Source organism: Mobula birostris, chromosome 1 (genome assembly GCF_030028105.1).
Source record: "Mobula birostris isolate sMobBir1 chromosome 1, sMobBir1.hap1, whole genome shotgun sequence".
NCBI lineage: Eukaryota > Metazoa > Chordata > Chondrichthyes > Myliobatiformes > Myliobatidae > Mobula > Mobula birostris.
The window spans coordinates 199,493,099-199,520,495 of NC_092370.1; the positions used below are offsets into that span (position 1 = coordinate 199,493,099).

Consider the following 27,397-nt stretch of genomic DNA (forward strand, 5'->3'; position numbering starts at 1 on the left):
TTCCTGTCTAAATGTTATCAAGATTACACAGCCACAAAATTGGAAGATGTGACTTATTCCAAACTATAGCAGTGACACATGCCCAACTGATATCCACCAATTTGTGGTGCTCTCCAGGTTGTTTCTTTTTGGATTATATCTGCCCACAATTCTCAACGAAGACTCTATGATACCGACTCAAGCACACTGGAGACTTCAACAGGCACAGCATGGACTAGGCCTACAAAAAAATGTAGATATTAATACAATAGCTTGACAACTGGGCCTCAAGATGATTTTGTCCTCATTCACAACCATAATGAATAACTCACAATTCACTCTTCCAAATGAAAACATTATTCTCTTGAATTGTGCTGAGTAAGCACGGTACACATTCTCCCTCAGTCAACAACTCATCAGGTTCTGAACAATTTACCGCACAGCTAGCTCAGGCCACCCCACCACTGCTCCATGACAAAATTCAGCTCCCAGGGAATAATGGTGAAATTGCAGATGTCTCCCAGCACACACTGGAACAAAGAATCAAATTAGTCAGTGCAGGAGATCTAGAGTTACCTTATTTTATTAGAGATACAGCATGGCACAGGCCCTTCCCACCCAATGAGCCACACCACCCAGCAATTATTGATTATTGATTGAGATCCTGCTTTCTCTGGCGGACAGAGCGTAGATGTTCAGCAAAGCAGTCTCCAGTCTGCGTCGGGTCTTGCCAATATATATACACTTCCTCCCTTACCACCATTCAGGGCCCCAAACAGTCCTTCCAGGTGAGGCAACACTTCACCTGTGAGTCGACTGGGGTGATATACTGCGTCCGCTGCTCCCGATGTGGCCTTTTATATATTGGCGAGACCCGACGCAGACTGGGAGACCGCTTTGCTGAGCATCTACGCTCTGTCCGCCAGAGAAAGCAGGATCTCCCAGTGGCCACACATTTTAATTCCACATCCCATTCCCATTCTGACATGTCTATCCACGGCCTCCTCTACTGTAAAGATGAAGCCACACTCAGGTTGGAGGAACACCTTATATTCCGTCTAGGTAGCCTCCAACCTGATGGCATGAACATCGACTTCTCTAACTTCCACTAGGCCCCACCTCCCCCTCGTACCCCATCTGTTACTTATTTTTATGCACACATTCTTTCTCTCACTCTCCTTTTTCTCCCTCTGTCCCTCTGAATATATCTCTTGCCCATCCTCTGGGTCCCCCCCCCCCCTGTCTTTCTTCCCGGACCTCCTGTCCCATGATCCTCTCGTATCCCCTTTTGCCAATCACCTGTCCAGCTCTTGGCTCCATCCCTCCCCCTCCTGTCTTCTCCTATCATTTTGGATCTCCTCCTCCCCCTCCCACTTTCTAATCTCTTACTGTCTCTTCTTTCAGTTAGTCCTGACGAAGGGTCTCGGCCTGAAACGTCGACTGCACCTCTTCCTAGAGATGCTGCCTGGCCTGCTGCGTTCACCAGCAACTTTGATGTGTGTAACCTACTAAGCACCATGTCTTTGGACTGTAGGAGGAAACTCGCACGCACAAACTTGTACAGAAGACACCAGAGTTAAACACCAAACTCCTGAGGCTCCGAGCTGTGATAGAGTCATGATAACCACTTCACTAGTGTGGTTATTTTTGCATAATAGGCACAAAAAAAATCTTCTGGGTATTCCACGTGGTTGTCAAACAATTTATGCACTTGAATAAATTCTCTCGGGCTTCCAGCCAGGTACAGGTATCGATTCTAACTGACGTTTCAATGACAAACTCTGCCAAATTCACCTGGGATGATGCCCGGGCATCATCTTCTTCTTCGTCTTGTTTTACAGCGGTTGGCACCCAGCTTGGCATTACCACCACCATCTGCTCCGAAGTGTGCAATAGACTTACATTCTAAATCCCTTCACCCAATCTCTCTCTCACACACACACACACACACACACACACACCTACACCTAATCCTCCCATCTTTGGCCATCCTAGTACCCTATTCCTGCTTATCTGTCATATCCTATAAAAAAAACCCCTGTACCCCTTAAGAAAGCTAAAAATACCCTAACCTGTGCTCTCTCACCCATGCCCAGCAACCCTTTTAATGTGAATTCCTGCACCCCCAGTTCCCTTAGATTAATTCTCATCACCTCCCTCTGTATCCCATACTTCCTGCAACTCAGAACTACATGTTCTACTGACTCCTCTTCCTGACATTCCTCACACAATCCTGTCTGATGTTTCCCTATCATTTTTAATGTTTTGTTTAATGCACAGTGCTCCAGCCTTAACCTAGTCCACACAATTTCCTCTCTTCTGTATCCACTACCTACCCTAGTACCTGCAACACTTTTTTGTATTTGATATAAATGCCTCCCTTTCCCCTCCCTGCCCCATCTTTCTTAGCACATTTGGTTGATTTGCTTGGGCATGTTTAGTCTGGTGGTATTTATACCCTTATCATCCACTCCTCCTGATTGGATGAGGACTAACCAATCAAGGTTTCCGATGTCCCACCTTGTTTACAATCAAATTCCAATTCTTACTTAGAGTGAGACCTTCGTCTGTTAAAATTTTTTTCCTCTTGTTTTATTTCAATGGCTTCCTTCACCATGCGGTCCCAAAAACCATTGGCGCTAGTATCGTGCCAAAGTTAATCCTATGGCCACTGAGAATGCAGTGTTCTGATACCACTGACAGTGGAAACCTGATTGGATGAGGTCTAACCAATCAGGAGGTACAGACGACAGGGGTATACATACCACCAAACTAGACATGGCCAGCAGTCATCCCAGATGAAGATGGCAGAATTTGCTGTTAAAATGTTGGTTAAAAAAAAAATCATCAATACTTGTACCCAGCTGGAACCCTGAGAAGCATAGATTCATCATATACACCAGGAAAGCACCAGATCCTTTTTCAATTTATGCACTCATTCCTCAGTGCATGCTACTGTAAATTAAAATGAGCTGACAATCCAAATGTGGCCAACTGCCTTGTGGAAACAAAGGAAGTAACTAAAGGAGGTGCTAGATCTCTTACATTCCAACCGAAATCTTGGAAGCTACTACTTAACTTTAACTTATATCTGTCATTAATAGTAATTAATTCCTTAATGATACTCATTATTTTTGTGGCAACAGCATCTTTGCAAAAGCTACCATCTCAAACAATGGAACCAGTCAAGAACTTTTCCCAAACTGGGATTATCTTGACTTGCTACAGGCTATAAACATGTTTAGGATTTCTCAAAGCATGTGATGCAATGAGTGCCTCAAACCTTTACAAGTGCTACTTACTAAGAAAAGCTGCCTAAGACTTGGTGCAGATCAATAAAACAGCTTTCTCGCCAGTACAAAAAAATAAATTCCTGATCAATAGAATTTGGGTGTGCCGAACTCTGTAGTAGTCTCACAAGGGTGGAAGCAATTCTAAGCATTAAATGGGTTTTCAAAGTTTATAAAGCACAGCTTTCAAAAAAAACATCAAATAATATTCTAGAGATCAAGAATATAATCACATAGGAAAAAACCACTACAAGGTGATCTTTACCTAGAAAAAAAATTATTCATTAAAGCAGAATGATCAAGACATCAAAAGCGTATCATGTATAGTATACATTTGAAAATGTTCAAAATAGTATTTCCAAGAACTATTGTAATCCTTTTTGAAGTGCTTTAACAATTAAAATATTCAGCTCAGATAAACTATACCTAACCTGAAGTTCTCATGGATTACACTAAAAGCCATAAATAGGCAATTACTAGAAAAGATGTTGGGCACCATTTAGAAGGACAACACATGACTATGGATTATCTACAACTGGGTTATGGCGAATTTTTACCCCCTATTTTGATTCATGACATCGTATTAAAGTTACTAACAAATTATTAATGACAGAGAGCTAACCATAACTCTTACCCATCTAACAGGACACACTGACCATTTTTAACAAATTGATTAAAAACAAAAAAGGACTAATTTCTCAATAAATGTCATATTGCCTTTAACAAGTTTATAATTTGATTCACCACTTAAAACAGTCAACAAGCAGCAAAAGTGCTAACATTAACACAATCTAACAAGTTCTGTTCCAACCTTTAGAGCAACCATGTACCAAAACAAATTGCGTAAAAAAAACACAATGTCTGCAGACAAGTATAAACAGCAAATTACCTTTATCACATTCAGACCTTTGTTTCTTGGCAATCATTTTCTGCATACCACTACTGATCACATGGCCTTTGTCATCAGCCACAGCTTCCTTCTTTTCAGCATGACCACAAGCCTGAGCATTATCCAAAGGAATGTAAACAGTGGACTTCATGGGGAGACTCTCCGCTGAAGCTGAAACTGCCAAAGAACATTTCTGATTGAAATAACTTCACAGAAAATGTATAAACTGTGTTTTAAAAATAGCAGGAAAAAAAATAAACAAACCAGTCTCTATTTTCTGTTTTTTTGGCATAGTCTTTCGTTTCACAAGTCCACTTTCATTTGGTTTCGTTTCCATTGGTAGAAGCACTGGATCTTGTTTTTTGCTTGTTGTTTGAGCAGTTTCAGAGTGCTCTTTAACATGAGGATTGCGCATATCCTGACCTGGTTCATCTGAAAAATTCATATTGAAATAAAGTATTTAAAATGAAACATGACAAAAATTGTAGAGAATTGGTCAAGCTGATTGATGGAGACCCCAAATACATAACTGAATTTAAACTCAAAATATCAAATCAGCATTCATTATTTCAAAATTATTGAACATTACAAAATATTGTGGAAAAATACAATAATAAGGAATATTTACAGGAGCAAGAGTTTAATTAGAATAATGGTTACAATTTTTCAGTCAATTCTATTTTTCAGTTCTATCCCCAAGTACTACATTAGGATCTTTTCCTGCTGACTTCTGTCAAAACTTAAAAATATTCTTCACCTAAAATATACTGGTTACCAATAGAGTTTCCTTGCAGTGATTTAATGGCTCACCTGATCACTCAAAGTGAAAGTACAAGAGTACTCTCTCCAGAAAGTGATCTCCATCTCAGAGGCCGACGTTAGGCTGTCTTTAAAGACAGTGAACCTTTGCAAGGCAGAAGGGCCCGATGGAGTACCTGGTAAGGCTCTGAAAACCTGTGCCAACCAACTAGTGGGCATATTCAAGGACATTTTCAACCTCTCACCCTGACTATTGCCCAGTAGCACTCACATCTACAGTGATGAAATGCTTGAAGAGGTTGGTCATGGCTAGACTGAACTCCTGCCTCAGCAAGGACCTGGACCCACTGCAATTTGCCTATCGCCACAATAGGTCAATGGCAGACACAATCTCAATGGCTCTCCACACGGCTTTAGACCACCTGGACAACACAAAACACCTATGTCAGGATGCTGTTCATCGACTATAGCTCAGCATTTAATACCATCATTCCCACAATCCTGATTGAAGAGTTGCAGAACCTGGGCCTCTATCTTCTTCGGCAATTGGATCCTCGACTTCCTAACCGGAAGACCATAGTCTGTGCAGATTGGTGATAACATCTCCTCCTTGCTGACAATAAACACTGGCTCACCTCAGGGGTGTGTGATTAGCCCACTGCTCTACTCTCTATATACACATAACTGTGTGGCTAGGCATAGCTTAAATACCATCAATAAATTTGCTGACAATACAGCCCATTGTTGGTAGAATCTCAAGTGGTGATGAGAGGGAGCACAGGAGTGAGATATGCCAACTAGCAGAGTGGTGCCGCAGCAACAACCTGGCACTCAACATCAGTAAGACAAAAGAGCTGATTGTGGACTTCAGGAAGGACAAGATGAAGGAACACATACCAATCCTCATAGAGGGATCAGAAGTGGAGAGTGAACAGCTTCAAGTTCCTGGGTGTCAAGATCTCTGAGGATCTAACCTGGTCCCAACATATTGATGTAGTTATAAAGAAGGCAAGGCAATGGCTATACTTCATTAGGAGTTTGAAGAGATTTGGCATGTCAACAATTACACTCAAAAACTTCTATAGCTGTACTGTGCAGAGCATTCTGATAGGCTGCATCACTGTCTGGTATGGAGGGGCTACTGCACAGGACCAAAAGAAGCTGCAGAAGGTTGTAAGTCTAGTCAGCTCCATCTTGGGTACTAGCCTACGAAGTAGAAAGGCAGCGTCCATTATTAAGGACCTCCAGCACCCAGGGCATGCCCTTTTCTCACTGTTACCATCAGGTAGGAGGTACAGAAGCCTGAAGGCACACACACAGTGATTCAGAAACAGCTTCTTCCCCTCTGCCATCCAATTCCTAAATGGACATTGAAGCTTTGAACACCACCTCACTTTTTTAAAAAATATAGTATTTCTGTTTTTGCAGGTTTTAAAAAAATCTATTCAATATATGTAATTGATTTACTTGTTTAATTATTATTATTTTTTTCTCTGCTCGATTATGTATTGCATTGAACTGCTGCTACTAAGTTAACAAATTTCATGTCACATGCCGGTGATAATAAACGTGATTCTGATACAAATCAGAAACTTTGGGACCATAATGCTATTTTTGCTGAAGAAATTAATGTGCAAGAACAAAAGGATATGCTTTGGTGTTGTCCTATAAACAGACCAAACTGAAAATGCAGAAATATACCTTCACAGTGGACAAATGTTCACCCCTCAAACCTCAGTCACCAAAATGGCAGAGCAAGAATAAGGGTGGAAACTCTTGGATTTTCTCCATAGCATCAGTGAACTTTGGCAATATTCTGTGTGTTGCAGACAACAGTTCTAAATATACCTTTAAATACATCTCTTTTGAATTACTCTCACTGCTAACTGCAGCATGCAACCTCCTTTGAGGCAATGTACTTTTAAATCAACTTAATCTTCAGAGTTCATGATCATCTGAAGGACTCGTTGGACCACACAGAGGATGAAGGTTCATCACCATGGTCGGAAGTCAGGTGGAGGAAAAACTCCAATCCAGGCTGAAACACAAAGGGATGAGACCTCCTCCACCCAGCATCTTGTTGGCAAACGTGCGGTTGCTGGAGGACAAAACTGAGCACCTGAGGGGAAGATTGCTGTACGAGAAAGAAATGAAAGACTGTTGTATTCTATGTCTGACCAAGATGTGGCTTTCTCCCAGCATACCAGGAGGTGGTGTGTTTCACGATAAACTCTCACCGCTGCTCCGACATGGCAGTTTTGTCAAATTCGTGATCCTCCGACTTGGAACATCTAGTGGTTTAATGCCATCTGTTCTATTTACCTGGGGAGATCTCATCCGTGATCCTGACCGCAGTTTACCATCAGCGGCAAATTATAATCAAGCACTTGAGATACTGCATGATGCCGTCTCCAATCATAGTCAGAGTCTTCAATCAGGCTTGTTTGAAGAAACCCCTGCCCAATTACTGCCACCATAGGTCCCAGCACACTAGACCATTTTTATACAAAGGAATACCTACTATTCCAAGCCCAGACCACATTTTGGTAAATTGAATCACTTGGCTGTCCTTCTCCTACTTGCATACAGGCAGTAGCTAAACAGCAAAGCTCCAGAGATTAGGACAACAAAGAGGTGGTTGTAGGAGTCAGAGAAGTGGGTAAGCAAAATGTTTTGATGAACAGTGTTCAAGGACTTGTCTGTGGATCTGAATGAATACACTATGGCTGCAATAGACTTTATTAAAACAGCTGAAAACAAATGTAGCCCCACAAAATCATCCAGAGTTTTCCCCAATCAGAAGCCCTGAATGAATCATGAGATCTGAAATCCGCTGAGAACCAGATCAGAGGCATTCAAGTCTGGAGATCAGGAAAGTTACAAGAGGTCCAGGTACGACCTCCGGAAAGCCACCTCATTGGCAAAATGGCAGTTACAGACCAAACTTGAGTCAATGAAGCATAGTTGACAGTTGTGACACGGCTTGAATATTATCACCTATTATAAAGATAAATCAAGTGACATAGACAACAACAAGGCTTTGCTTCCAGATGAGCTCAATACCTTCTATGGTTGCTTTGACCATCAAAATATCGAAGAACCATCATGAACTTCCACACACCCCGATGATCCTGTGATTTCAGACTCTGAAGCTGACCTGCAAGCAGTCTTCAAGATGGTGAATCCCCGAAAAGCATCCAGCCAAGATGGGGTATCTGGCCAAATACCAAAGACCTGTGTTGATCAACTGGCTGGAGTGTTCACTGAGATCTTTAACCTCTCACTTCAACAGTGTGTGGTACCCACCTGCTTAAAGCAGGCTTCAATCATACTAGTGCCCAAGAACATAGTGACCAGCCTCAATGACTATTGCCCATTAAAATTTACATCCACATTGAAGAAGATTTTTGAGAGACTGGTGATGAAACATCAGTCCTGCCTGTGAAGGGAATTAGATCCACTCCAATTCACTTTTCGGAGCAACATATCCAAAGCAGATGCCATCTAATTGGCTCTTCACTCAACCTTGGAACACCTGGACAGCAAGGACACATACATCTGGATACTCTTTATTCATTGTCTACAGCTCGGCATTCAATACCATCCTCTTAAAACTAATCAATAAGCTCCAAGCTCTTGGCTTCAATACCTCCTTGTGCAATTGGATCTGTGATCTCCTCACTTGCAGACCCCAGTCGGCTCGGATTGGCAGCATCTCCTCCACAATCTCCATCAGCATTGGTGCACCAAAGTTGTGTGCTTGGTCCCCTGCTCTACTCGCTTTACATTTTAGCATATAGGAGTGAGATTGAAAATCTGGCTGAGGAGTGTCATAACAACATCGTACTCAATGTCAGTAAGACCAAAGAGCTGACTATAGACTTCAGAAGGAAACCAGAGATCCATGAGGCAGTCAGCATTCCCAGGGGTTGTCATTTTGGAGCACCTGTCCTGGACCCAGCACCCAAGTGCCAAGATGAAGAAAGAATGGCAGCACCTGGACTTCCTTAGGAGATTGCAAAGATTTGGCACGACATCTAAAACTCTGACAAACTTCTATAGATGTGCAGTGGACAGTATACTGACTGGCTGCATCACAGTCTGGTATGGAAGCAACAATGCCCTTGATTGGAAAATCCTACAAAAAGTAGTGGATATGGCCCAGTCTATCACGAGTAAAGCACTCCCAACCATTAAGCAAATCTACATGAAACACCGTTGCAGGAAAGCAGCATCGTCACAAACTTCCACCACCCAGGGCATGCTCTCTTGTTGCTGCTGCCATCAGGAAGATGGTACAGGAGCCTCAGGACTCACACCACCAGGTTCAGGAGCAGTTACTATCCATCAGACTCTCAAACCAAAGGGGATAACTTCACTCAACTTCACTTGCCCCATCGTTGAAATGCTCCCACAACTAATGGACTTACTTTAAAGGACTCATCGTCTCATGGTCTCAATATTTATTGCTTATTTATTTATTATTTCTCCTATTTGTACCTACATGGTTTGCTATCTTCTGCACTCTGGTCGAAAGCCCTAGTTGGCTTTTTCACTGATTGTTATGGTTATTATTAAAGTTAGATTTAAACATTGAAATAGACTTTCTGACAGAAGGACCAAAAAAAAAAACAAATAAAACTGGTGATGAGGATTAAAAAGAACCACATATGCCGAAAAACAAGTTAAGCAGAAAATGCTAAAATATTCAGGTGAGGCATTTATAGAATGAGAAATAAAAGTGCCGTTCCAGTTCAGATGAAGGATCTTTGACCCAAGCAAACAATACTTCCATTTCCAGTCATACTGCCTTGATGTGCATTGAGTTTTCTACCATCATCTGCTTTCATTTTGGATTAATAGGGTTGAAGTAGGAAGCAACTAATTGGTCTTTAAGAATAGAGATTAAAAGTGGTGCGAATAAATTTTTTGATTCCCAATTATCTTGTAATAATATGCAGGGTCAAAGAGTTGCCTTACTGTCAAAACCAAGCTAACAATCTCCAAATTTAACTCCTTAGTACCACCTACTTACATCTCCATGGAAAACTGTTTCAGACTTAGTTTTAAACTGAGCTTTGTTTTCATGGGCCTATTGGCAAAAAGCATTTAAAATAGATCACTGATGTAATAGATCTCCTTTACCAGACAAATCATTTCTTAAAAGCAAGCATGTTATATTCATCAATCAACGAACAGGTTTGAGCACTGATCCCAGGGTATTAATATTGCTCTGAAACCACATTCCAGAAAGGAGGAATAATGCCAGACTTCCACTTGATACTGAAAAATCTAAATTGAAGTATACTGAAAAAAACAATCATAGTAATAAAAAGTAATATATTAACAGAAAAATCTTTAGAATGTCATTTTGCATTATAATTATATTAAATGTGCACCAACTGCCAGATTGAAAAGGATGGCCAATTGGAACAACTTTCAGAAATGAAAGGCACAGGATGAATGAAGGTAGCTTGCTTGTAAACAACCAGTCCTATGAACTGGTAACTCTCAAATAGCTGATGAACATCAAGAAGCAACCTCTCTATTAGAGACAGAACCGTTCACTTACAGCTTTAAGTAGCATGCTTTTAGGACTAAATTTCATTACACATATAAACCAGAACAAACAGTAATGTTATGTTACTTTCCATCACAAGATCAGTGATCTGCTTAAAGAAAATATATTTTTAGAACAGATTTTTAATCTTAATGTAGCATCCTGCCTCTAAAATGAACTTACTGTCCTCTTTCTTCAGAAAGTTCACATCCTCTCTTGGCTCTGCAAACGAGAGCAGCAGTTTCCAATCTCTGTGTAAACGTAATTTTGCTAAGCTAGAAATTCAGTTAATTCAATCAATCCTCACCAAGGTGTATGTGTATTTTTTTTTAAAGAAGGCAATTACTTAGCTGGATGCTTTAATGTCACTGACTGGAAGACAGAATCAACACAATTGATCATACTGCATCTCCACAATTATCACTGTGGCAGGGTCACTAGTTACCTGAGGAACAAAGATACTTTAACAAGACTAACCCACATTGTTGATGCTCACAGTAGCCAGAATGAAGTTTTAAGATTTGATCCATTATACAGCTAAAAAGTGTAACTTCCTTAAGCAAGGGCCTGTTTCAGGGAAAACGCTCATTAATCCAAAAAGATACTGCAAAAATCGTAAAGGGAAACACCAGACAGTGAACAGCTCTGCCACATGGAATTATCTAGTTTCAACAAATGAATGTGCATATTTAAGAGTATGTGATTGAATCCAACACTGAACTATAAAGATGAAATCTCATGAGACTGCCAAGAGAGATCCACTGCAAAATAAGTAAATAGTCATTCAGGGTTCAATGTACATTAATAAATGCCTTTCAGTGATATCACAAGAGATTACAATGCAGAAAAAGTAATTGAAAATGATAGAGTTAGATATCACTGGAATTTCATCACAATTAGGAAACAAACTCATATGGGAAGTAACATCCATATTATCCACACCTCCCCATTAGCCCAAGTCTGAATGGAGTGCACATCATTCATAATTTATGGAGTTGTTAATGAAAGTAAACACCATACTAAAACAAAGAACGAAAAACAAAAATTTGGAAGGTCAATAATAAAGCACCCAAAGATGACAATGTGCTGAGGAACTCCTGAGACTGAGATGATTAGCCTTTGCCACACAACCATTTTAATCCCAAAGGATTGCAATCAATTTCAGTTTTAATACAGATCCCCGCAGCCTTTCAGGAAATAACTAGATCCATCCCAACAAGTTAGGAACTAGAATATTAACACATCCCTCAGCCAATTTGAAAATTATGGTATTGATCTGCCTTTAATTTTGTGAGATTCAGCCCAAGTTAAAAGCCTGTCAAGAGAGGCTTTACCAAGTTAAAACCAGAAGCCCTTTTTAAAAAAATTAATTTCCCTTTCTATAACATTGACTGCATTTTCTATACTTTTATTCTGGTTTGTGAAGACTAAATTACTTTTCAAAAATATGTGCTGGCTATCTGAAATCAGCTGAACATTTGAGGTATTTCAGCACCATTTTTAATTATGAAGTAACCGCCAATACACAAATTAACCTTGCTAGGATACAACTGTTCAGTTTTACTCTCTTATTTCTCTCAAAGGAATGGAATGTGCAACGTCTTCAAAGTTTCCAAATGGAACACCTTGTATTTAGTCCTCAGCAAATATACACACCTATTTCTTAAAAAGACGTGGGGTAGAAACCACCATAATTGGAGATTTGTACTTATAATGATATTTTTCCTCAATGCAATCCTCTGATAATTTCCTTCAAATTTTTGGCTTATCTTTTTCCTTTATTGTAAATGACACCAATGTTGAATCATTACTTTGCCTTTATTTCTTATTTTTACTCAGTCATCATTAATTTCCAGAGGCTTGCATTAGCTTTGGTCATTGCCATCCTTTTTTTCTAAATACAGGTATATGACCATATGTTAGTCGGCTGTAGCTGCTTTTAAGCAAGTACAGCTCCCAAGCATTTAAACCATCTCTGTTCCATAAATTCTTTTTGGATACCTTCCATAGACAGATTTGCCAGGTCTCTTCAATGCAGATGACAACCATACCCAAATGTAGAATCTTAGCAGTTGCAATTCCCTCCCTTTTAAGCACTGCCTCGAACTTAATGCTCAGACTGCCATGAGGTAAATATTCTCACAATTAGACAACAAACTAAATTGGGCTGGTTATTCAAGAGCAAATCTACCATAGCCTGCAGAAAACCACCCTGAACAGTTAAGGACTTTATGGATGTTGCTTCCTTTAACCATGCAGAGCTAGACTTCTTCAACTTTGTTTCCAATTTCCACCCTGCCCTAAAATTTACATGGTCCATTTCCAACACCTCCCTCCCATTCTTGATCTCTCTGTCTCTATTGCTGGAGACAGCTTATCTATTCATGTCTATTATAAACCCACGGACTCTCACAGCTACCTGGACTATGCCTCTTCCCACCCTGTTACTTGTAAAAATGCCATTGACTTTTCTCAATTCCTCTGTCTCCGCCACATCTGCTCTCAGGATGAGGCTTTTCAATCCCAAGCGAAAGAGATGTCCTCCTTCTTCGAAGAAAGGGGTTTCCCTTCCTCCATTATCACATTACCCTCACTCCATATCTCTGCCCTCACCCCATCCTCCTGCCACCCCATCAGGGATAGGGTTCATCTAGTCTTCACCTAGCACCCCACTAGCCTCCTCATCCAGCACATAATTCTCCATAACTTCCGCCATCTCCAACAGGATCCCACCACCGAGCACATTCTCCCCACCCCCTTCTGCTTTCCACAGGGATCACTCCCTACCCGACTCCCTTATCATCCCTCCCCCAGCACTTCTCCTTGCAAGCAGAACAAGTGCTACACCTGCCTCTCCACCTTCTCCCTCACTACCATTCAGGGCCCTCAACAGTCTTTCAAGTGAGGAAACACTTCAACTATGAGTCTGTTGGAGTCATCTACTGTATCTGGTGTTCTTGGTGTGGCCTCCTGTATATTGGTGAGACCTGACGCAGATTTGGAGACTGCTTCAGCGAGCACTTATGCTCCATCCGCCATAAAAAGTGGGATCTCCCACTGGCCACCCATTTTAATTCCACTTCCCATTCCAACATGTTCATCCATAGCCTCCTCTACTGTCGTGATGAGGCCACACTCAGGTTGGAGGAGCAACACCTTATATTCCATCTGGGTAGCCTCTAACCTAATGGCATGAATATCGATTTCTCGAACTTATGGTAATCCCCCTCCCCCCTCACCATTCCCTCTCACCTTATCTCCTTACCTGCCCTTCACATTGTTCTGGTGCTCCTCCCACTTTTTCTTCCAAGGCCTTCTGTCCTCTATCAGATTCCCCCTTCCCCAGCTCTGTATTCCTTTCAATCAACTTCCAAGCTCTTTACTTCACCCCTCCCAGTTTCACCCATCACCTTGTGTTTTTTCCTCCTCTCCCCCTATCTTCTAACTCTGACTCCTCACGTTTTTTTCCTCTATTCCTGATGAAGGGTCTCAGGCTGAAACGTTGACTGTACTCTTTTCCATAGATGCAAGTGACCTGCTGAGTCTCTCCAGCATTGTGTGTGTGATGCTTGGATTTCCAGCATCTGCAGATTTTCTCCTGTTTATGACCTTTCAAGCTCAAGCTATTCTGCTCAATTATTTATTTGGTTATTTAAAGTTAAAAGAATCCACATCTGCCATTGATCTCGCCGGCTCCAACACCTCAGGGCATATTCAAAACCCGGACTCCAGCAACGACCATGGACACCTTCAAAGCGGTTGCGCAACCACCAACTGCAACTCCAGCCTTGAACTCCAGGCCGGGTCTTTATGTGCTGCTATTGTGACTCCCGTGTCCCCTTCCCCCACCAATACCCTGCAATCCCGTCTCCCTCAGATCCCATTGTCAGCTCCTAGGTCCTCAGAAGCTCCATCTTCCTCTCATCTCAACCCTCCCCTCTCCACTGCCACCCCCAGCCTCCCCCGTCCCTGCTCTGATCCCAGCTCTCATCCGTGCCGGGTCTTTACCATCCCCTCCGGCCTTCAACTGTCGGAGGCAGAACGCTCTGTCCTCAGTAAGGGCCTCACCTTTGTCCCCCTTCGCCCACACCTCAGCGAGTTCTGTGTTCGCCATGATGCGGAACTCTTCTTCCACCGTCTCAGTCTCCGAGCCTACTTCTTCGGCAAGGACTCTTCCACCCCCACCGATGACCCCTTCTCCCGTCTTCAACCCTCCTCTTCTTCATGGACACCCCACTCTGGTCTTCTGCCTGCTCTGGATCTCTTTATCGCTAACTGCCAACGGGACATCAACCGTCTCGACTTCACCGCACCTTGTTCCCATTCCAACCTCTTTCCTTCGGAACGCTCTGCTCTCCACTCCCTCCGCACTAATCCTAACCTTATTATTAAACCCGCCGATAAGGGGGAGTGCTGTTGTAGTCTGGCGTACTGACCTCTACCTTGCCGAGGCACAGCGACAACTCGCGGATACCTCCTCTTATTTACCCCTCCATCGTGACCCCACTAAAGAGCACCAGGCCATTGTCTCCCACACCATCATCGACTTTATCCGCTCAGGGGATCTCCCATCCACTGCTACCAACCTTATAGTTCCCACACCCCGCACTTCCCGTTTCTACCTCCTACCCAAGATCCACAAACCTGCCTGTCCTGGCAGACCAATTGTCTCAGCTTGCTCCTGCCCCACCGAACTCATTTCTGCATACCTCGACACGGTTTTATCCCCCCCTTGTTCAATCCCTTCCTACCTATGTTCATGACACTTCTCACGCTCTTAAACTTTTTGATGATTTTAAGTTCACTGACCCCCACCGTGGATGTCCAGTCCCTATATACTTCCATCCCCCATCAGGAAGGTCTCAAAGCTCTACGCTTCTTTTTGGATTCCAGACCTGATCAGTTCCCCTCTACCACCAGTCTGTTCCATCTAGCAGAATTAGTCCTTACTCTTAATATTCTCCTTTGGCTCCTTCCACTTCCTCCAAACTAAAGGTGTAGCTATGGGCACCCATATGGGTCCTAGCTATGCCTGCCTTTTTGTTGGCTTTGTGGAACAATCTATGTTCCGTGCCTATTCTGGTATCTGTCCCCCACTTTTCCTTCGCTACATCGACGACTGCATTGGCGCTGCTTCCTGCACGCATGCTGAGCTCATTGACTTTATTAACTTTGCCTCCAACTTTCACCCTGCCCTCAAGTTTACCTGGTCCATTTCCGACACGGCCCTCCCCTTTCTAGATCTTTCTGTCTCTGCCTCTGGAGACAGCTTATCCACTGATGTCTACCATAAGCCTACTGACTCTCACACAGCTATCTGGACTATTCCTCTTCTCACCCTGTCTCTTGCAAAAATGCCATCCCCTTCTCACAATTCCTCCGTCTCCACCGCATCTGCTCTCAGGATGAGGCTTTTCATTCCAGGACGAGGGAGATGTCCTTTTTTAAAGAAAGGGGCTTCCCTTCCTCCACTATCAACTCTGCTCTCAAACGCATCTCCCCCATTTCACACACATCTGCTCTCACTCCATCCTCCCGCCACCCCACTAGGAATAGGGTTCCCCTGGTCCTCACCTACCACCCCACCAGCCTCCGGATCCAACATATTATTCTCCGTAACTTCCGCCACCTCCAACGGGATCCCACCACTAAGCACATCTTTCCTTCCCCCCCCCCCCCCCGCTTTCCGCAGGGATCACTCCCTACGCAACTCCCTTGTCCATTCGTCCCCCCCATCCCTCCCCACTGATCTCCCTCCTGGCACTTACCCTTGTAAGCGGAACAAGTGCTACACATGCCCTTACGCTTCCTCCCTTACCACCATTCAGGGCCCCAGACAGTCCTTCCAGGTGAGGCAACACTTCACCTGTGAGTCGGCAGGGGTGATATACTGCGTCCGGTGCTCCCGATGTGGCCTTCTATATATTGGCGAGACCTGTCCCATGATCCTCTCATATCCCGTTTGCCAATCATTATATACACACATTCTTTCTCTCTCTCTCTCTCTCTCCTTTTTCTCCCTCTGTCCCTCTGACTATACCCCTTGCCCACCCTCTGGGTCCCCCCCCCCCTTTTCCTTCTCCCTGGGCCTCCTGTCCCATGATCCTCTCATATCCCTTTTGCCAATCACGACGCAGACTGGGAGATCGTTTTGCTGAACACTTACGCTCTGTCCGCCAGAGAAAGCAGGATCTCCCAGTGGCCACACATTTTAATTCCACATCCCATTCCCATTCTGATATGTCTATCCATGGCCTCCTCTACTGTAAAGATGAAGCCATAATCAGGTTGGAGGAACAACACCTTATATTCCATCTGGGTAGCCTCCAACCTGATGGCACGAACACTGACTTCTCTAACTTCAGCTAATGCCCCACCTCCCCCTCGTACCCCATCCGTTATTTATTTTTATACACACATTCTTTCTCTCACTCTCCTTTTTCTCCCTCTGACTATACCCCTTGCCCATCCTCTGGTTCCCCGCCCCTTGTCTTTCTCCCCGGACCTCCTGTCCCATGATCCTCTCATATCCCCTTTACCAATCACCTGTCCAGCTCTTGGCTCCATCCCTCCCCCTCCTGTCTTCTCCTATCATTTTGGATCTCCCCCTCCCCCTTTCAAATCTCTTACTAACTCTTCCTTCAGTTAGTCCTGACGAAGGGTCTCGGCCCGAAACATCGACTGTACCTCTTCCTAGAGATGCTGCCTGGCCTGCTGCGTTCACCAGCAACTTTGATGTGTGTTGCCACAATTAAAATACCGCCTTCCTTACCTAGTACTACTGGCTTTAAATGCTTCTGGCAAAAACATCATTTAAATAGATGGGCTTTGGATCGCATAACAATCCGTTCATTTAAACCTTTAGACAGAACAGTAGAAACATAAAAGATGCACTTAGACTGGGGAAAAAAAACATTTAGCTCCGAGTTATTCTCTCTAAATAACATTGATTTTTACAAGTTATTGCTGCTGGTTGCTGTAGGACATGGTGGCTTAGCTGTTAAGTTACTCATAACCCAAGAGGCTATCAACCCAGAAACATCAGTTCAAATCTCACAATGGAAGATGGAAAATTTAAAAATTGTTATTTGAACAATATGCAACTTAAAAATCATAAATTGAGATCAGAAAACTATTTTGAATGCTTTATTCCAGCCTTTTCTTGCAACTTTTTAAGTCTCCTGACGTAGTCTAATCAGCCACAATGCAGACATCCCAACCTGCAAAAATTCATTTCAGGGAGGTAGTAGCATCAATTTGCGGGAGACTCCTGGAACTTCTGGGAGAGATGGGATGTCTGCAATAGAGTAGCTCCTTAGCAGCTAGCCAGCTAGTTTAAATAATGTTGGCTATGCTAATGAACAAATGACACCTGTTAAATTCACATCAACATGTCTTTTACAGTCTTAACCCACCACGGGCAATAGAAAAGTCACTGTTGCAAACAGTACAGCGAGCAACACTGTCATAATTTTTGACTCCTATTCGGCAGGGGTACACTTTAGTGTAGTCTGGGGTGACGTATGTTTTTTATTTTTTTTGGAACACTCTGCCATGGTGCTCTCTCTCTCTCGCTCTCTCATAGTCGCTCTCTCTTGCTTGCTCTCTCGCACGCTCGCTCTTTCTCTCGCTCTCTCGTCGTCGCTCTCGCTCTCAAAAAAATTGATTTGCAGGATATTGTATATAAATTGCGGGCATCAGGGAGCCACTATTAATATGCTGGAGACTCCCAAAACTTCCGGGAGAGGTGGGATGTCTGCACAATGTTGAGATTAAAATTTATTATCATATACACCACTGTGTCACAAAATTCTCCACTTACAAGAAGCTCACAAAATAAACAGTCTATGTGGTAATGAATGCAACATTATACCACCCACTAAATTTAGGCAAAAAACAGACAAACCACCCAACATCAATTTAATCCAGTCAACTCAAAGTCCATTTTATAATCATAAAGGACTGTGAGGCAGTCAGTCTTGCCATCTTCCCAACTAGGACATCAGCTGGAGAAGACTAACATTGCATTAAATGGAATAGTCTACAGAGAAACCCAATATTCACCACCATCTGCAATACTTTGATACAGTAATAATAGCATTGGGGACATGTAATCAAGTTTTTAAAAAGTGTTGGTTCAAACACGGGTGAAGACAGTGTACCAACTGTAACCTCAAAATAAAGTTCCAATCTGATGAAACTACAAAAGCCACACATGCTGAAAGCAAGGGCAGCACACCGAAAGAAGCAAGTTCAAAGTAAATTTATAATCCAAGTACTTACATGCTACCATAAACTATCCTGAGGTTCATTTCCTTGCAGGCATTTACAGGGGAAAAAATGAATGAAGTATACATAAACAGAGACTGACAAATAACCCATGTGCAAAGCAACCAAAGCATCAGATTGAAGCCCTTCAATCCTGTGACATCTGAAATCAGAGCTAAACAGCATGGTTAAAGATCCTTCAGCCCAACTTATCCACGCTGAGTAAGACGCAATCTTAACTACTTTTATTTGCCTGTGTCTAGTCCACATCATTCTAAATGGTTCCTATTCATGTACCTGTCCAAATATCTTTTAATCATAATTGTACCTACCTCTACCATCTCCCCTGGCAATTCATTTCATATACCTGCCACACTCTGTGGGAAGAACTTGCCTCTCAACACCTTTTTAAACTCCCCCCCCATTTTAAACCTATACCATATAGTTTTAAGCACCACTACCCTAGGAAAATGATAGATCCTTTCACCTTGACTAAACTATTCATGGCATTATAAAACTCTTGGTTAGGTCACCCCCCAGCCTCCTTCACTCCAGAGTACCAGCCTATCCACTCTCTTCTCATAACTCAAGCCTTCCATCCTGGTAACATCCTTCTGCACTCTCTCAAGCTTAATCACATCTTTCTTATAGAACAGTTACCACAAATGCACACTATACCATGTGCAATCCAATATTTTTGCACTGTAACCCAACACTTGTACATAATGTCCTGACAAATGACAGCATGTGCTAGACATGTTTACCACCCAATCTAAATATATTGTCATTTTCAGTGATGTATATACTTGTACCCCGTATTCTCTCCGTTCCAGGTCTCACTTTATGGCCTACCCTGGTTTAACTTCTGTCTGCTATTTTTGACCAACTTCCTCAAAGTGATCTCCAATATCCATCTATGCCACCAATATTCATGTTATCTACAAACTTATCAATCATGCCACCTACATTTTCATTCAAACTGCAAATATATATTAAAAACCACAGGGGCCAGCATCAATTTCTGCACTGCATCCCCAGTCAGTAGCATCCAATCTGCTAAAAAGCCCTCCACAGCCACTCTTTGACTCCTTCCATAAAGCCATGGGTGAGCTCACCTAAATAACAATGTGAGCAAATATTTCAAAATAGTCTACCATGCAGCACTTTGTTAACAACTTTACTAAAGTCCAAGTGGACGTTTACAACCCTGGTAACATTAATTTTCTCAGTCACATCTTCAAAAACTCAAATTCCTGATTAAATGCCCATGCACAAAGCTCTGTTCAATCTCTCTATTCAGTACTAGTCTTTCCACATACAGATACATCGATCTCTCAGAATCCGCTCCATTAATTTTCCCACAGTGAAGTCAGGTTCACTGTCCTGTAGTTCTAACATTTTCTTGCAAACTTCTTCATTCTAAGCACATCATTAGCTACCCTCCAGTCTTCTAATATCTCATTTGAGGTCAAGGTGTAATCTTCCCTGCCAGGGCCCAGCAGCATCTTCCCTTGCTTTCCACAAGGTCTGGGATACCCTCGAACAGGCCCTAGGGATTTATCAATCTTAATGCGCCTTAAAACCACCTTTTTTGAAACACTCATGTGCTCTATATATCTAGGGGCAACTGGTGATGGACAGCTGAGCAAGAAACATATGGTGACAGCTCCAAGGATGCCTCAAGTCTTGATGATGACACAATCCTACATGCAGATGTAAAAGGTTTACACACATACAACCACATTCAGTTTGAACCACCAATTGCTGAGCCAACTCCATCCTACTGGGAACTCGACCATCAATAACCCCTGTTCACATTATGAGAAATCAAGAATCAACAAAGCACATGTAGCAGCTAAGACTCAAGGACAAAACACAACATCCTGACTAGAGCAAAGAAAATCTGTACACCAAAATTAGTCCAGGCAAACTGTGACAGTGCACCAAGTAACATATATCTACCTAAAAAACAAAATTGCTTTGGTACTCACCCCACCCCCCACACACATAATCAGTACATTTCAATCCAGTTAATTCTTCTGTTTATCCAGCCTCTCTCTGGAGCAGTCAAAGCTGAGAGGTAACCAGATGGAAGCATATGAGGTATATATAGAACAGTGAAAAACATTTTGCCTTTCAGCTAATGTTTTTTATTCCAGGGAAAATCCTGGTGAACCTCTTCTGCAACCTTTCCAACATCCCCACACCTTTCCAGTTATGCGACCAGAACTTCACACACTATCCCATACGCGGCCTAACCAAACTTCCATACAGCTGCAATACGACTTCCCAACTTTTATACTCGACACTTCAATCGATAAAGGCAAGTATACCATGCCAATTCTTTAATTCTCTATCTGCTGTGTTGCAACATCCAGGAAATCATGAACATTCACATTTACCTTGCCTCTTTTCATTTCTTAGCACTGCTTTTAAAGAATTTAAGGTCTGAATGATGAACTGTCAGAACTGCCACAATAGCAACAGCACAAACACAAAGTAAAGTTGTGCTACATTAAAATCATTGCTGCTACATGCATCTGGATACACCTTGCTTACTCTCCACTGCAGCCACAAGAACAAGTGCACCCATTAGACAAAACCAGCAGCCCTGATGATCCCCCTTCTGTTGCTTCTTCCTCAGTTTGCCTGTGATTATCCAGCATTTACTACAACCTTCTCTATCAGCAAAATAATAGGAGATAAGTTTAGGAAAATTTCTTCCCTCCTCATTACAGAAATTTCTGGTTAGAAACAACAGGAGATGTAACACTTTTTAAAGGAAGGCAACCTTTGTATACTTCCTAAGTACATATTCATACAAATGACACAGAAGTCTAGGCATGTTCATATTGTACATACTGCCTTTGATGCCAAATCCATTTAAACACAAGGCCCAAATAGATGGCTAATTTATTGCTGTGGATTATTTCCATTTATTCATTATTAATACTCAAACCAAATAATTTTTCTGCCCTATATCCCCACTATCAGTCAAAATATCGGATGAGATTGAATAACTAAGCACCAAAGCTATCATTTCACACTAGAAAACTATTTTTATTAATTTAATGACAGGAGACAGGACTGCTAAGTGTTGGGAGGCACATAATATTAAGGCTTTTATCTAAAATTGCAAGAGATTTGGATTTTGTAGAAAAATAAAATCCAAATGATTTGTTGAGTCATCCTAATCAAGTCTCTCAATTTAGTAAAGCTAACATCAGAAATAAGATACAAGTACGAACTGCAGCTGTAAAGAATATAAAGCATAAATAAATATGAATGAGGGGAAGGAGACAATGAAATATTTTTACCTGTGTCATTCTTGTGCTTTTTCTGTCCAGACTTTCTTTTAAAACTTGAAATTTCTGGAGGAGTAGGTTGCTTGGTAACTGGTATTGGTTCATTCTTCTTTGCAGCATGTTTTGATGCTTCAAAATCCTTACCCAAAGTTTCCTCAGATAAATGTCTTGATGGTTTCTTATCTTTCTTCTTTCTTTCTTTTAATCCAGTTGAAATTTCACCTAGAGACGATGAAATACTTACAGGCCTCTCTTCATCAGGCATTAACACATCTACCAACTCCGAGTCTCGTATTGCACTTTCTGAATCAGATTCATGCATGTTACCATTTGCATTGTCTTTCTTCTTATTCTTTTTCTTTTCATTTTTCTTCTTGTCAGTTTTTGCCGACACCGGCTTTGCATCACGTTTTTGTTTAGCAAGTATTTCATCATATGAAGTTTCCTTCATAAACAGCCAGAAGAACAGAAAAATAATGGCAATGACCACAGCTGGGATAATGAGGAGGAGATACTGAGACTCGTAAAATTCCATGGGTGCTTATGTCTACTGTAATATCTAAAAGAAAAATAATAACAAAATCAATTCTTTGAAACACAAAATGAAATCAAACATCCTTCTGACTTGTATTACTACTTCGAACCCTACAACAAAGTAGTGTGGTTATCCTGCAGTAAAATAAACCTGAGAAACAGAAATGTAACACAGAAAATGCTGGAAATATTCAGCCGGTCCAACAGCATTTGTAGAGAGTGAAATAGAGTTAACATTTCATATAACTATTCAACAGATCACAAAACATTGCCTGCTCTCTTTACAGATGGAGCCTAACCTGCAGAATATTCACAATTATTCTGTTTTTGTTTCAGATCTCCAGTAGCTGCTGCTATTTGAGAACCTTTATTGGAAGCAAAGTACTTTCTCACCTACTTACCACAACAGTCATTGAAAATGTCGCTTTTTCTAGAAGGAACTCTAGAATCTATTTTTGACCATTAAAGATGGCGCTGGTAACTGGCGGCTTTGCGCATGCTCCCCCGAGCAAACTGCCCTCTCCACTATCCTATACCCGAGAAACCCTTCTAACCCTCCAATTTAGCAAGATAAAGATAAACAACACACTGGCGAAGCTACTGACCGAGCTGGAGACCACCGTGCCAGAACTGCTTCTTAAACTCTGGACCGCACCTGGATCCGACCAACAAGGCCCACCACGTTCCCGGAGACCCACGGTCTGCTACCCTGCTGGAGCGCTTGGAGATATGGCCCATTCCGACCAGCACCTCTCCGGAACAGATGACCACACAGAAGTGACAGCGGAGACCTCAAGGTGCCCCAGACACTTCCCCGAAGCAACCACCGTAAAGTCCCGTTGGTGGCCATCCACAGCTGCTGGAAGTGAGGCTTCCGCCACCGACCTCGGAAATCGAGCCCGAAGCTCGACTGGAGCGGAGGCCTCCGCAATCGTGACTCGGCTTAAGGAATGAGCCCAGCCATCTGGGATTAAGTGTCCGCTTCGGGGCCCAACTCAATCGACAGCCCGGGCCCCCGGCAGCTGGAAGTGGCAGCGGAGCCTCCCGTTACTCGGCCCGACCCAGAGCGCAAGACGACGCGACAGGGCGATCGATTCCCACGGGACGTGTCCACTAACAAAGAGCTGACAACAACACACTGCATCAATGGAGACCTGGAAAGATGCACTACTTACCGAGGAAGCATGGGAAAAGAGCTGGGCGACTGGTCAGATTGAAGCTGAGGGGCTTCAGGGTCCCTATGCCCACCATCCTACTAGCTAATGTGCAAGCCATAGAGAACAAGGTGGACGATCTTAAAGAGAGACTCACCTACTGCAGGGAGATGCAGAAATGCTGTGTATTCTGTTTCACTGAGACCTGGCTCTCCCCTGCCACCCCCGACTGTGCCATCCGAGCAGAGGGATTTTCGATCCATCGGACAAGACGAGGGGAGGTGGTGTCTGCCTACTGATCAACACTGGGTGGTGCTCGGACACAGTGGCACTGACAAACTCCCGCAGCCCGGACCTGGAATACCTGTCGGTGAAGTGTCATCTCTACTATCTGCCACCGGAATTCACCTCGGTCATACTGACAGTGGTCTACATTCCCCCCCAGGCGGATGTGGAGTGTGCTCTGAACATACTGTATGCCAACATCAGTGAACTTGAGACCAGGTATCCGGAGGCTTTGCTCATTAAAGCCAGGGACTTTAACCAGGCCAACCTCAGAAAGGCACTGCCAAAGTTATACCAACATGTCTCCTGCCCCTTTAGAGGTCCGAATATACTTGACCACTGCCACACAGCAGTCAAGGATGCCTACCGTTCCGTCCCACGACCTCACTTCGGAAAATCGGACCATCAGGCCATATTCCTCCTCCCGGCTTACAAACAGAAACTGAAGCGGGAGGTCACGGTCTCAAAAGTAGTGTCGCGTTGGACGGAGAAAACGGATGAGGTCCTCCATGACTGCTTTGAATCGGTGGACTGGTTAGTATTCAGGGACTTGGCAGCTAACTTCGATGAGTATGCCTCAGCTGTCACGGACTTTATTTAGAAATGCACGGAGGACTGTGTGTCTCGCAAAACGATCCGGGTATTCCCTAACCAGAAACCTTGGATGAATTATGAGGTCAAGCCCCTTTTAAAGGCTAGAGCTGAGGCTTTTGGGTCCGAGGATACCAGTTGCTACATGGAATCCAGGCGTGAACTCCAGAAAGCCATTGAGGGCGCCAAGAGGCGATATTGAGCCAAGTTGGAAGCCCAGGCTAACCAAAGGGATGCCAGTAGACTATGGCAGGGTCTAAATGAGATCACTGGGCACAAAGAAAAGGCTGGGAATATCAATAACTGTGGCGCTTCTCTTCCTGACGAACTTAACGTATTCTACGCAAGAGTCGAACAGAAGAGGAGCGTCCTGCTCCCTCCGGATGAACCGGACCTGGTGGCATCGAGATTCATCGTCACGGAGGAGGACGTTAGAAGGGCGTTCCTGAAGATAAATCCAAGGAAGGCGACGGGCCCAGATGGCATCCCAGGACAGGTTCTCCGGGCCTGTGCAAGTGAGCTAGCTGGAGTGTTTGCTGACATCTTCAACTGCTCCTTGCTTCAGTCTAAGATCCCCTCGTGTTTTAAGAAGGCAACGATAATCCCAGTGCCAAAGAACAGCAAGGTGGCATGCCTGAATGACTATCGACCTGTGGCTCTGACAACAATTGCTATGAAGTGCTTCGAGCGATTGGTTATGGCACACATCAACCACAGCCTACTGGTCAACCTCGACGCTTTGCAATTCGCCTACCGGAGCAACAGGTCAACGGCAGGTGCCATCTCTCTGGCCCTACATTCCTCCTTAGAACACCTGGAGAGTAAAGACACACACGTAAGGCTCCTTTTCATTGACTACAGCTCTGCCTTTAATACCATCATTCCAAATAAACTGATTCCTAAGCTCCGGAACCTGGGCCTTCGCACTCAGATCTGCAGCTGGATCTTCAACTTCCTCACAGACAGGACCCAGGCTGTAAAAATAGGGGACAAGCTCTCCTCTACAATCACTCTGAGCACCGGTGCTCCACAAGACTGTGTACTCAGCCCCCTGCTGTACTCACTGTACACCCATGATTGCATAGCCAAGTTTCCATCAAACTCAATATACAAGTTTGCTGATGACACAACAATTGTAGGCCGTATCTCGGGTAATGATGAGTTTGAGTACAGAGAGAAAATTAAGAACCCGGTGGCATGGTGCGAAGACAATAACCTATCCCTCAACGTCGGCAAGACAAAGGAATTGGTTGTTGACTTCAGAAGGAGTAGCGGACTGCACGACCCCATTTACATCGGTGGTGCGCAAGTGGAACAAGTAAAAGCTTTAAGTTCCTCGGGGTCAATATCACAAATGACCTGACTTGGTCCAACCAAGCAGAGTCCACTGCCAAGAAAGCCCACCAGCGCCTTTACTTCCTGAGAAAACTAAAGAAATTTGGCCTGTCCCCTAAAACCCTCACTAATTTTTTATAGATGCACCGTAGAAAGCATTCTTCTAGGGTGCATCACAACCTGGTATGGAAGTTGTCCTGTCCAAGACCGAAAGAAGCTGCAGAAGATCATGAACACGGCGCAGCACATCACACAAACCAATCTTCCGTCCGTGGACTCACTTTACACCGCACGCTGTCGGAGCAGTGCTGCCAGGATAATCAAGGACACAACCCACCCAGCCAACACACTTTTTGTCCCTCTTCCCTCCGGGAGAAGGTCCAGGAGCTTGAAGACTTGTACGGCCAGATTTGGGAACAGCTTCTTTCCAACTGTGATAAGACTGCTGAACGGATCCTGACCTGGATCTGGGCCGTACCCTCCAAGTATCCGTACCTGCTCTCAGTTTTTTTTGCACTACCTTACTTCTCATTTTTCTATTTATGATTTATAGTTTAAATTTTTAATATTTATTAATTTTTAACATTTATAATATTTAATATTTGTAATCCAGGGAGTGTGAAGCGCAGAATCAAATATCGTTGTGATGATTGTACGTTCTAGTATCAATTGTTTGGCGACTATAAAGTATAAATATTTGCTTATTACTACTGCATATGAATTATTGCTATATAAAATAGATCAGCATATTTAGGAAAACTACATCGGCAGTCTTATTTAAAATACAAAATCGTAAACCATTTTATAACCACACTGATGTCATGGTCATCAAGTAGAATTACATTCTTTCCTATTCAAATTATTTTACAAGATGTATCGTTGTACATATAAGTCATGTGACCTCGAAAAACAGTATTAAGAAAAAAGATCCCTCTCTACAATTTAAGTACAAATTCCCAGAGAAAGGTTGTTCAATAACTGATTGGTATATTTTCCTAAATTTAATTAATGAATTAATATTTCAAACAGCCAGAAGTAATGATTCTTCCTGCGAGGTACTTCTATTTTGATATTGATTTCCAACTGTTTAATTGAACTGAAATGTGCAAAGTGTGACCAAAATCAAAAAGAGGATTTACCAGAAAGCAGCAAACATAACAATGGCAATATCTGAAACATACTATCTCACGATTCACATGAGCATTAAACAAAATCCATGTTTAATTAAGAGATAGTTTAGATGCCAGTCTCATCCTTGAGATACCAAGACAAGTAAGTATATATTTAATCAAAGAAAAGATTTTGTAAAAAGACGTCTTAAAGATGGGGAAGACCTAGACACAAAGTAACACACACAAGTTTCTGGAGGAATTCTGCAGGTCAGGCAGCATCTATGGAGAGGAAAAACAGTTGATACCGTAGGCTGAGACCACAGATGCTGCCTGACC

At 42.9% G+C, this 27,397-nt stretch overlaps 1 protein-coding gene across 5 annotated transcripts in view; it reads right to left on the minus strand.

The window, feature by feature from the left end:
- The window catches only part of ktn1 (kinectin 1), a 127,124-nt gene that overhangs the window by 80,724 nt on the left and 19,003 nt on the right, over window positions 1-27,397 (minus strand). For all 5 annotated transcript variants that reach the window (XM_072268308.1, XM_072268316.1, XM_072268324.1 and 2 more), the window contains 3 exons: window positions 22,063-22,609; window positions 4,423-4,590; window positions 4,159-4,335 (listed from right to left, as the gene is read on the minus strand). In XM_072268308.1, the coding sequence (XP_072124409.1) occupies window positions 4,159-4,335; window positions 4,423-4,590; window positions 22,063-22,585 (868 nt within the window). In that variant the 5' untranslated portion in view covers window positions 22,586-22,609. The remainder of the gene's footprint in view (window positions 1-4,158; window positions 4,336-4,422; window positions 4,591-22,062; window positions 22,610-27,397) is intronic.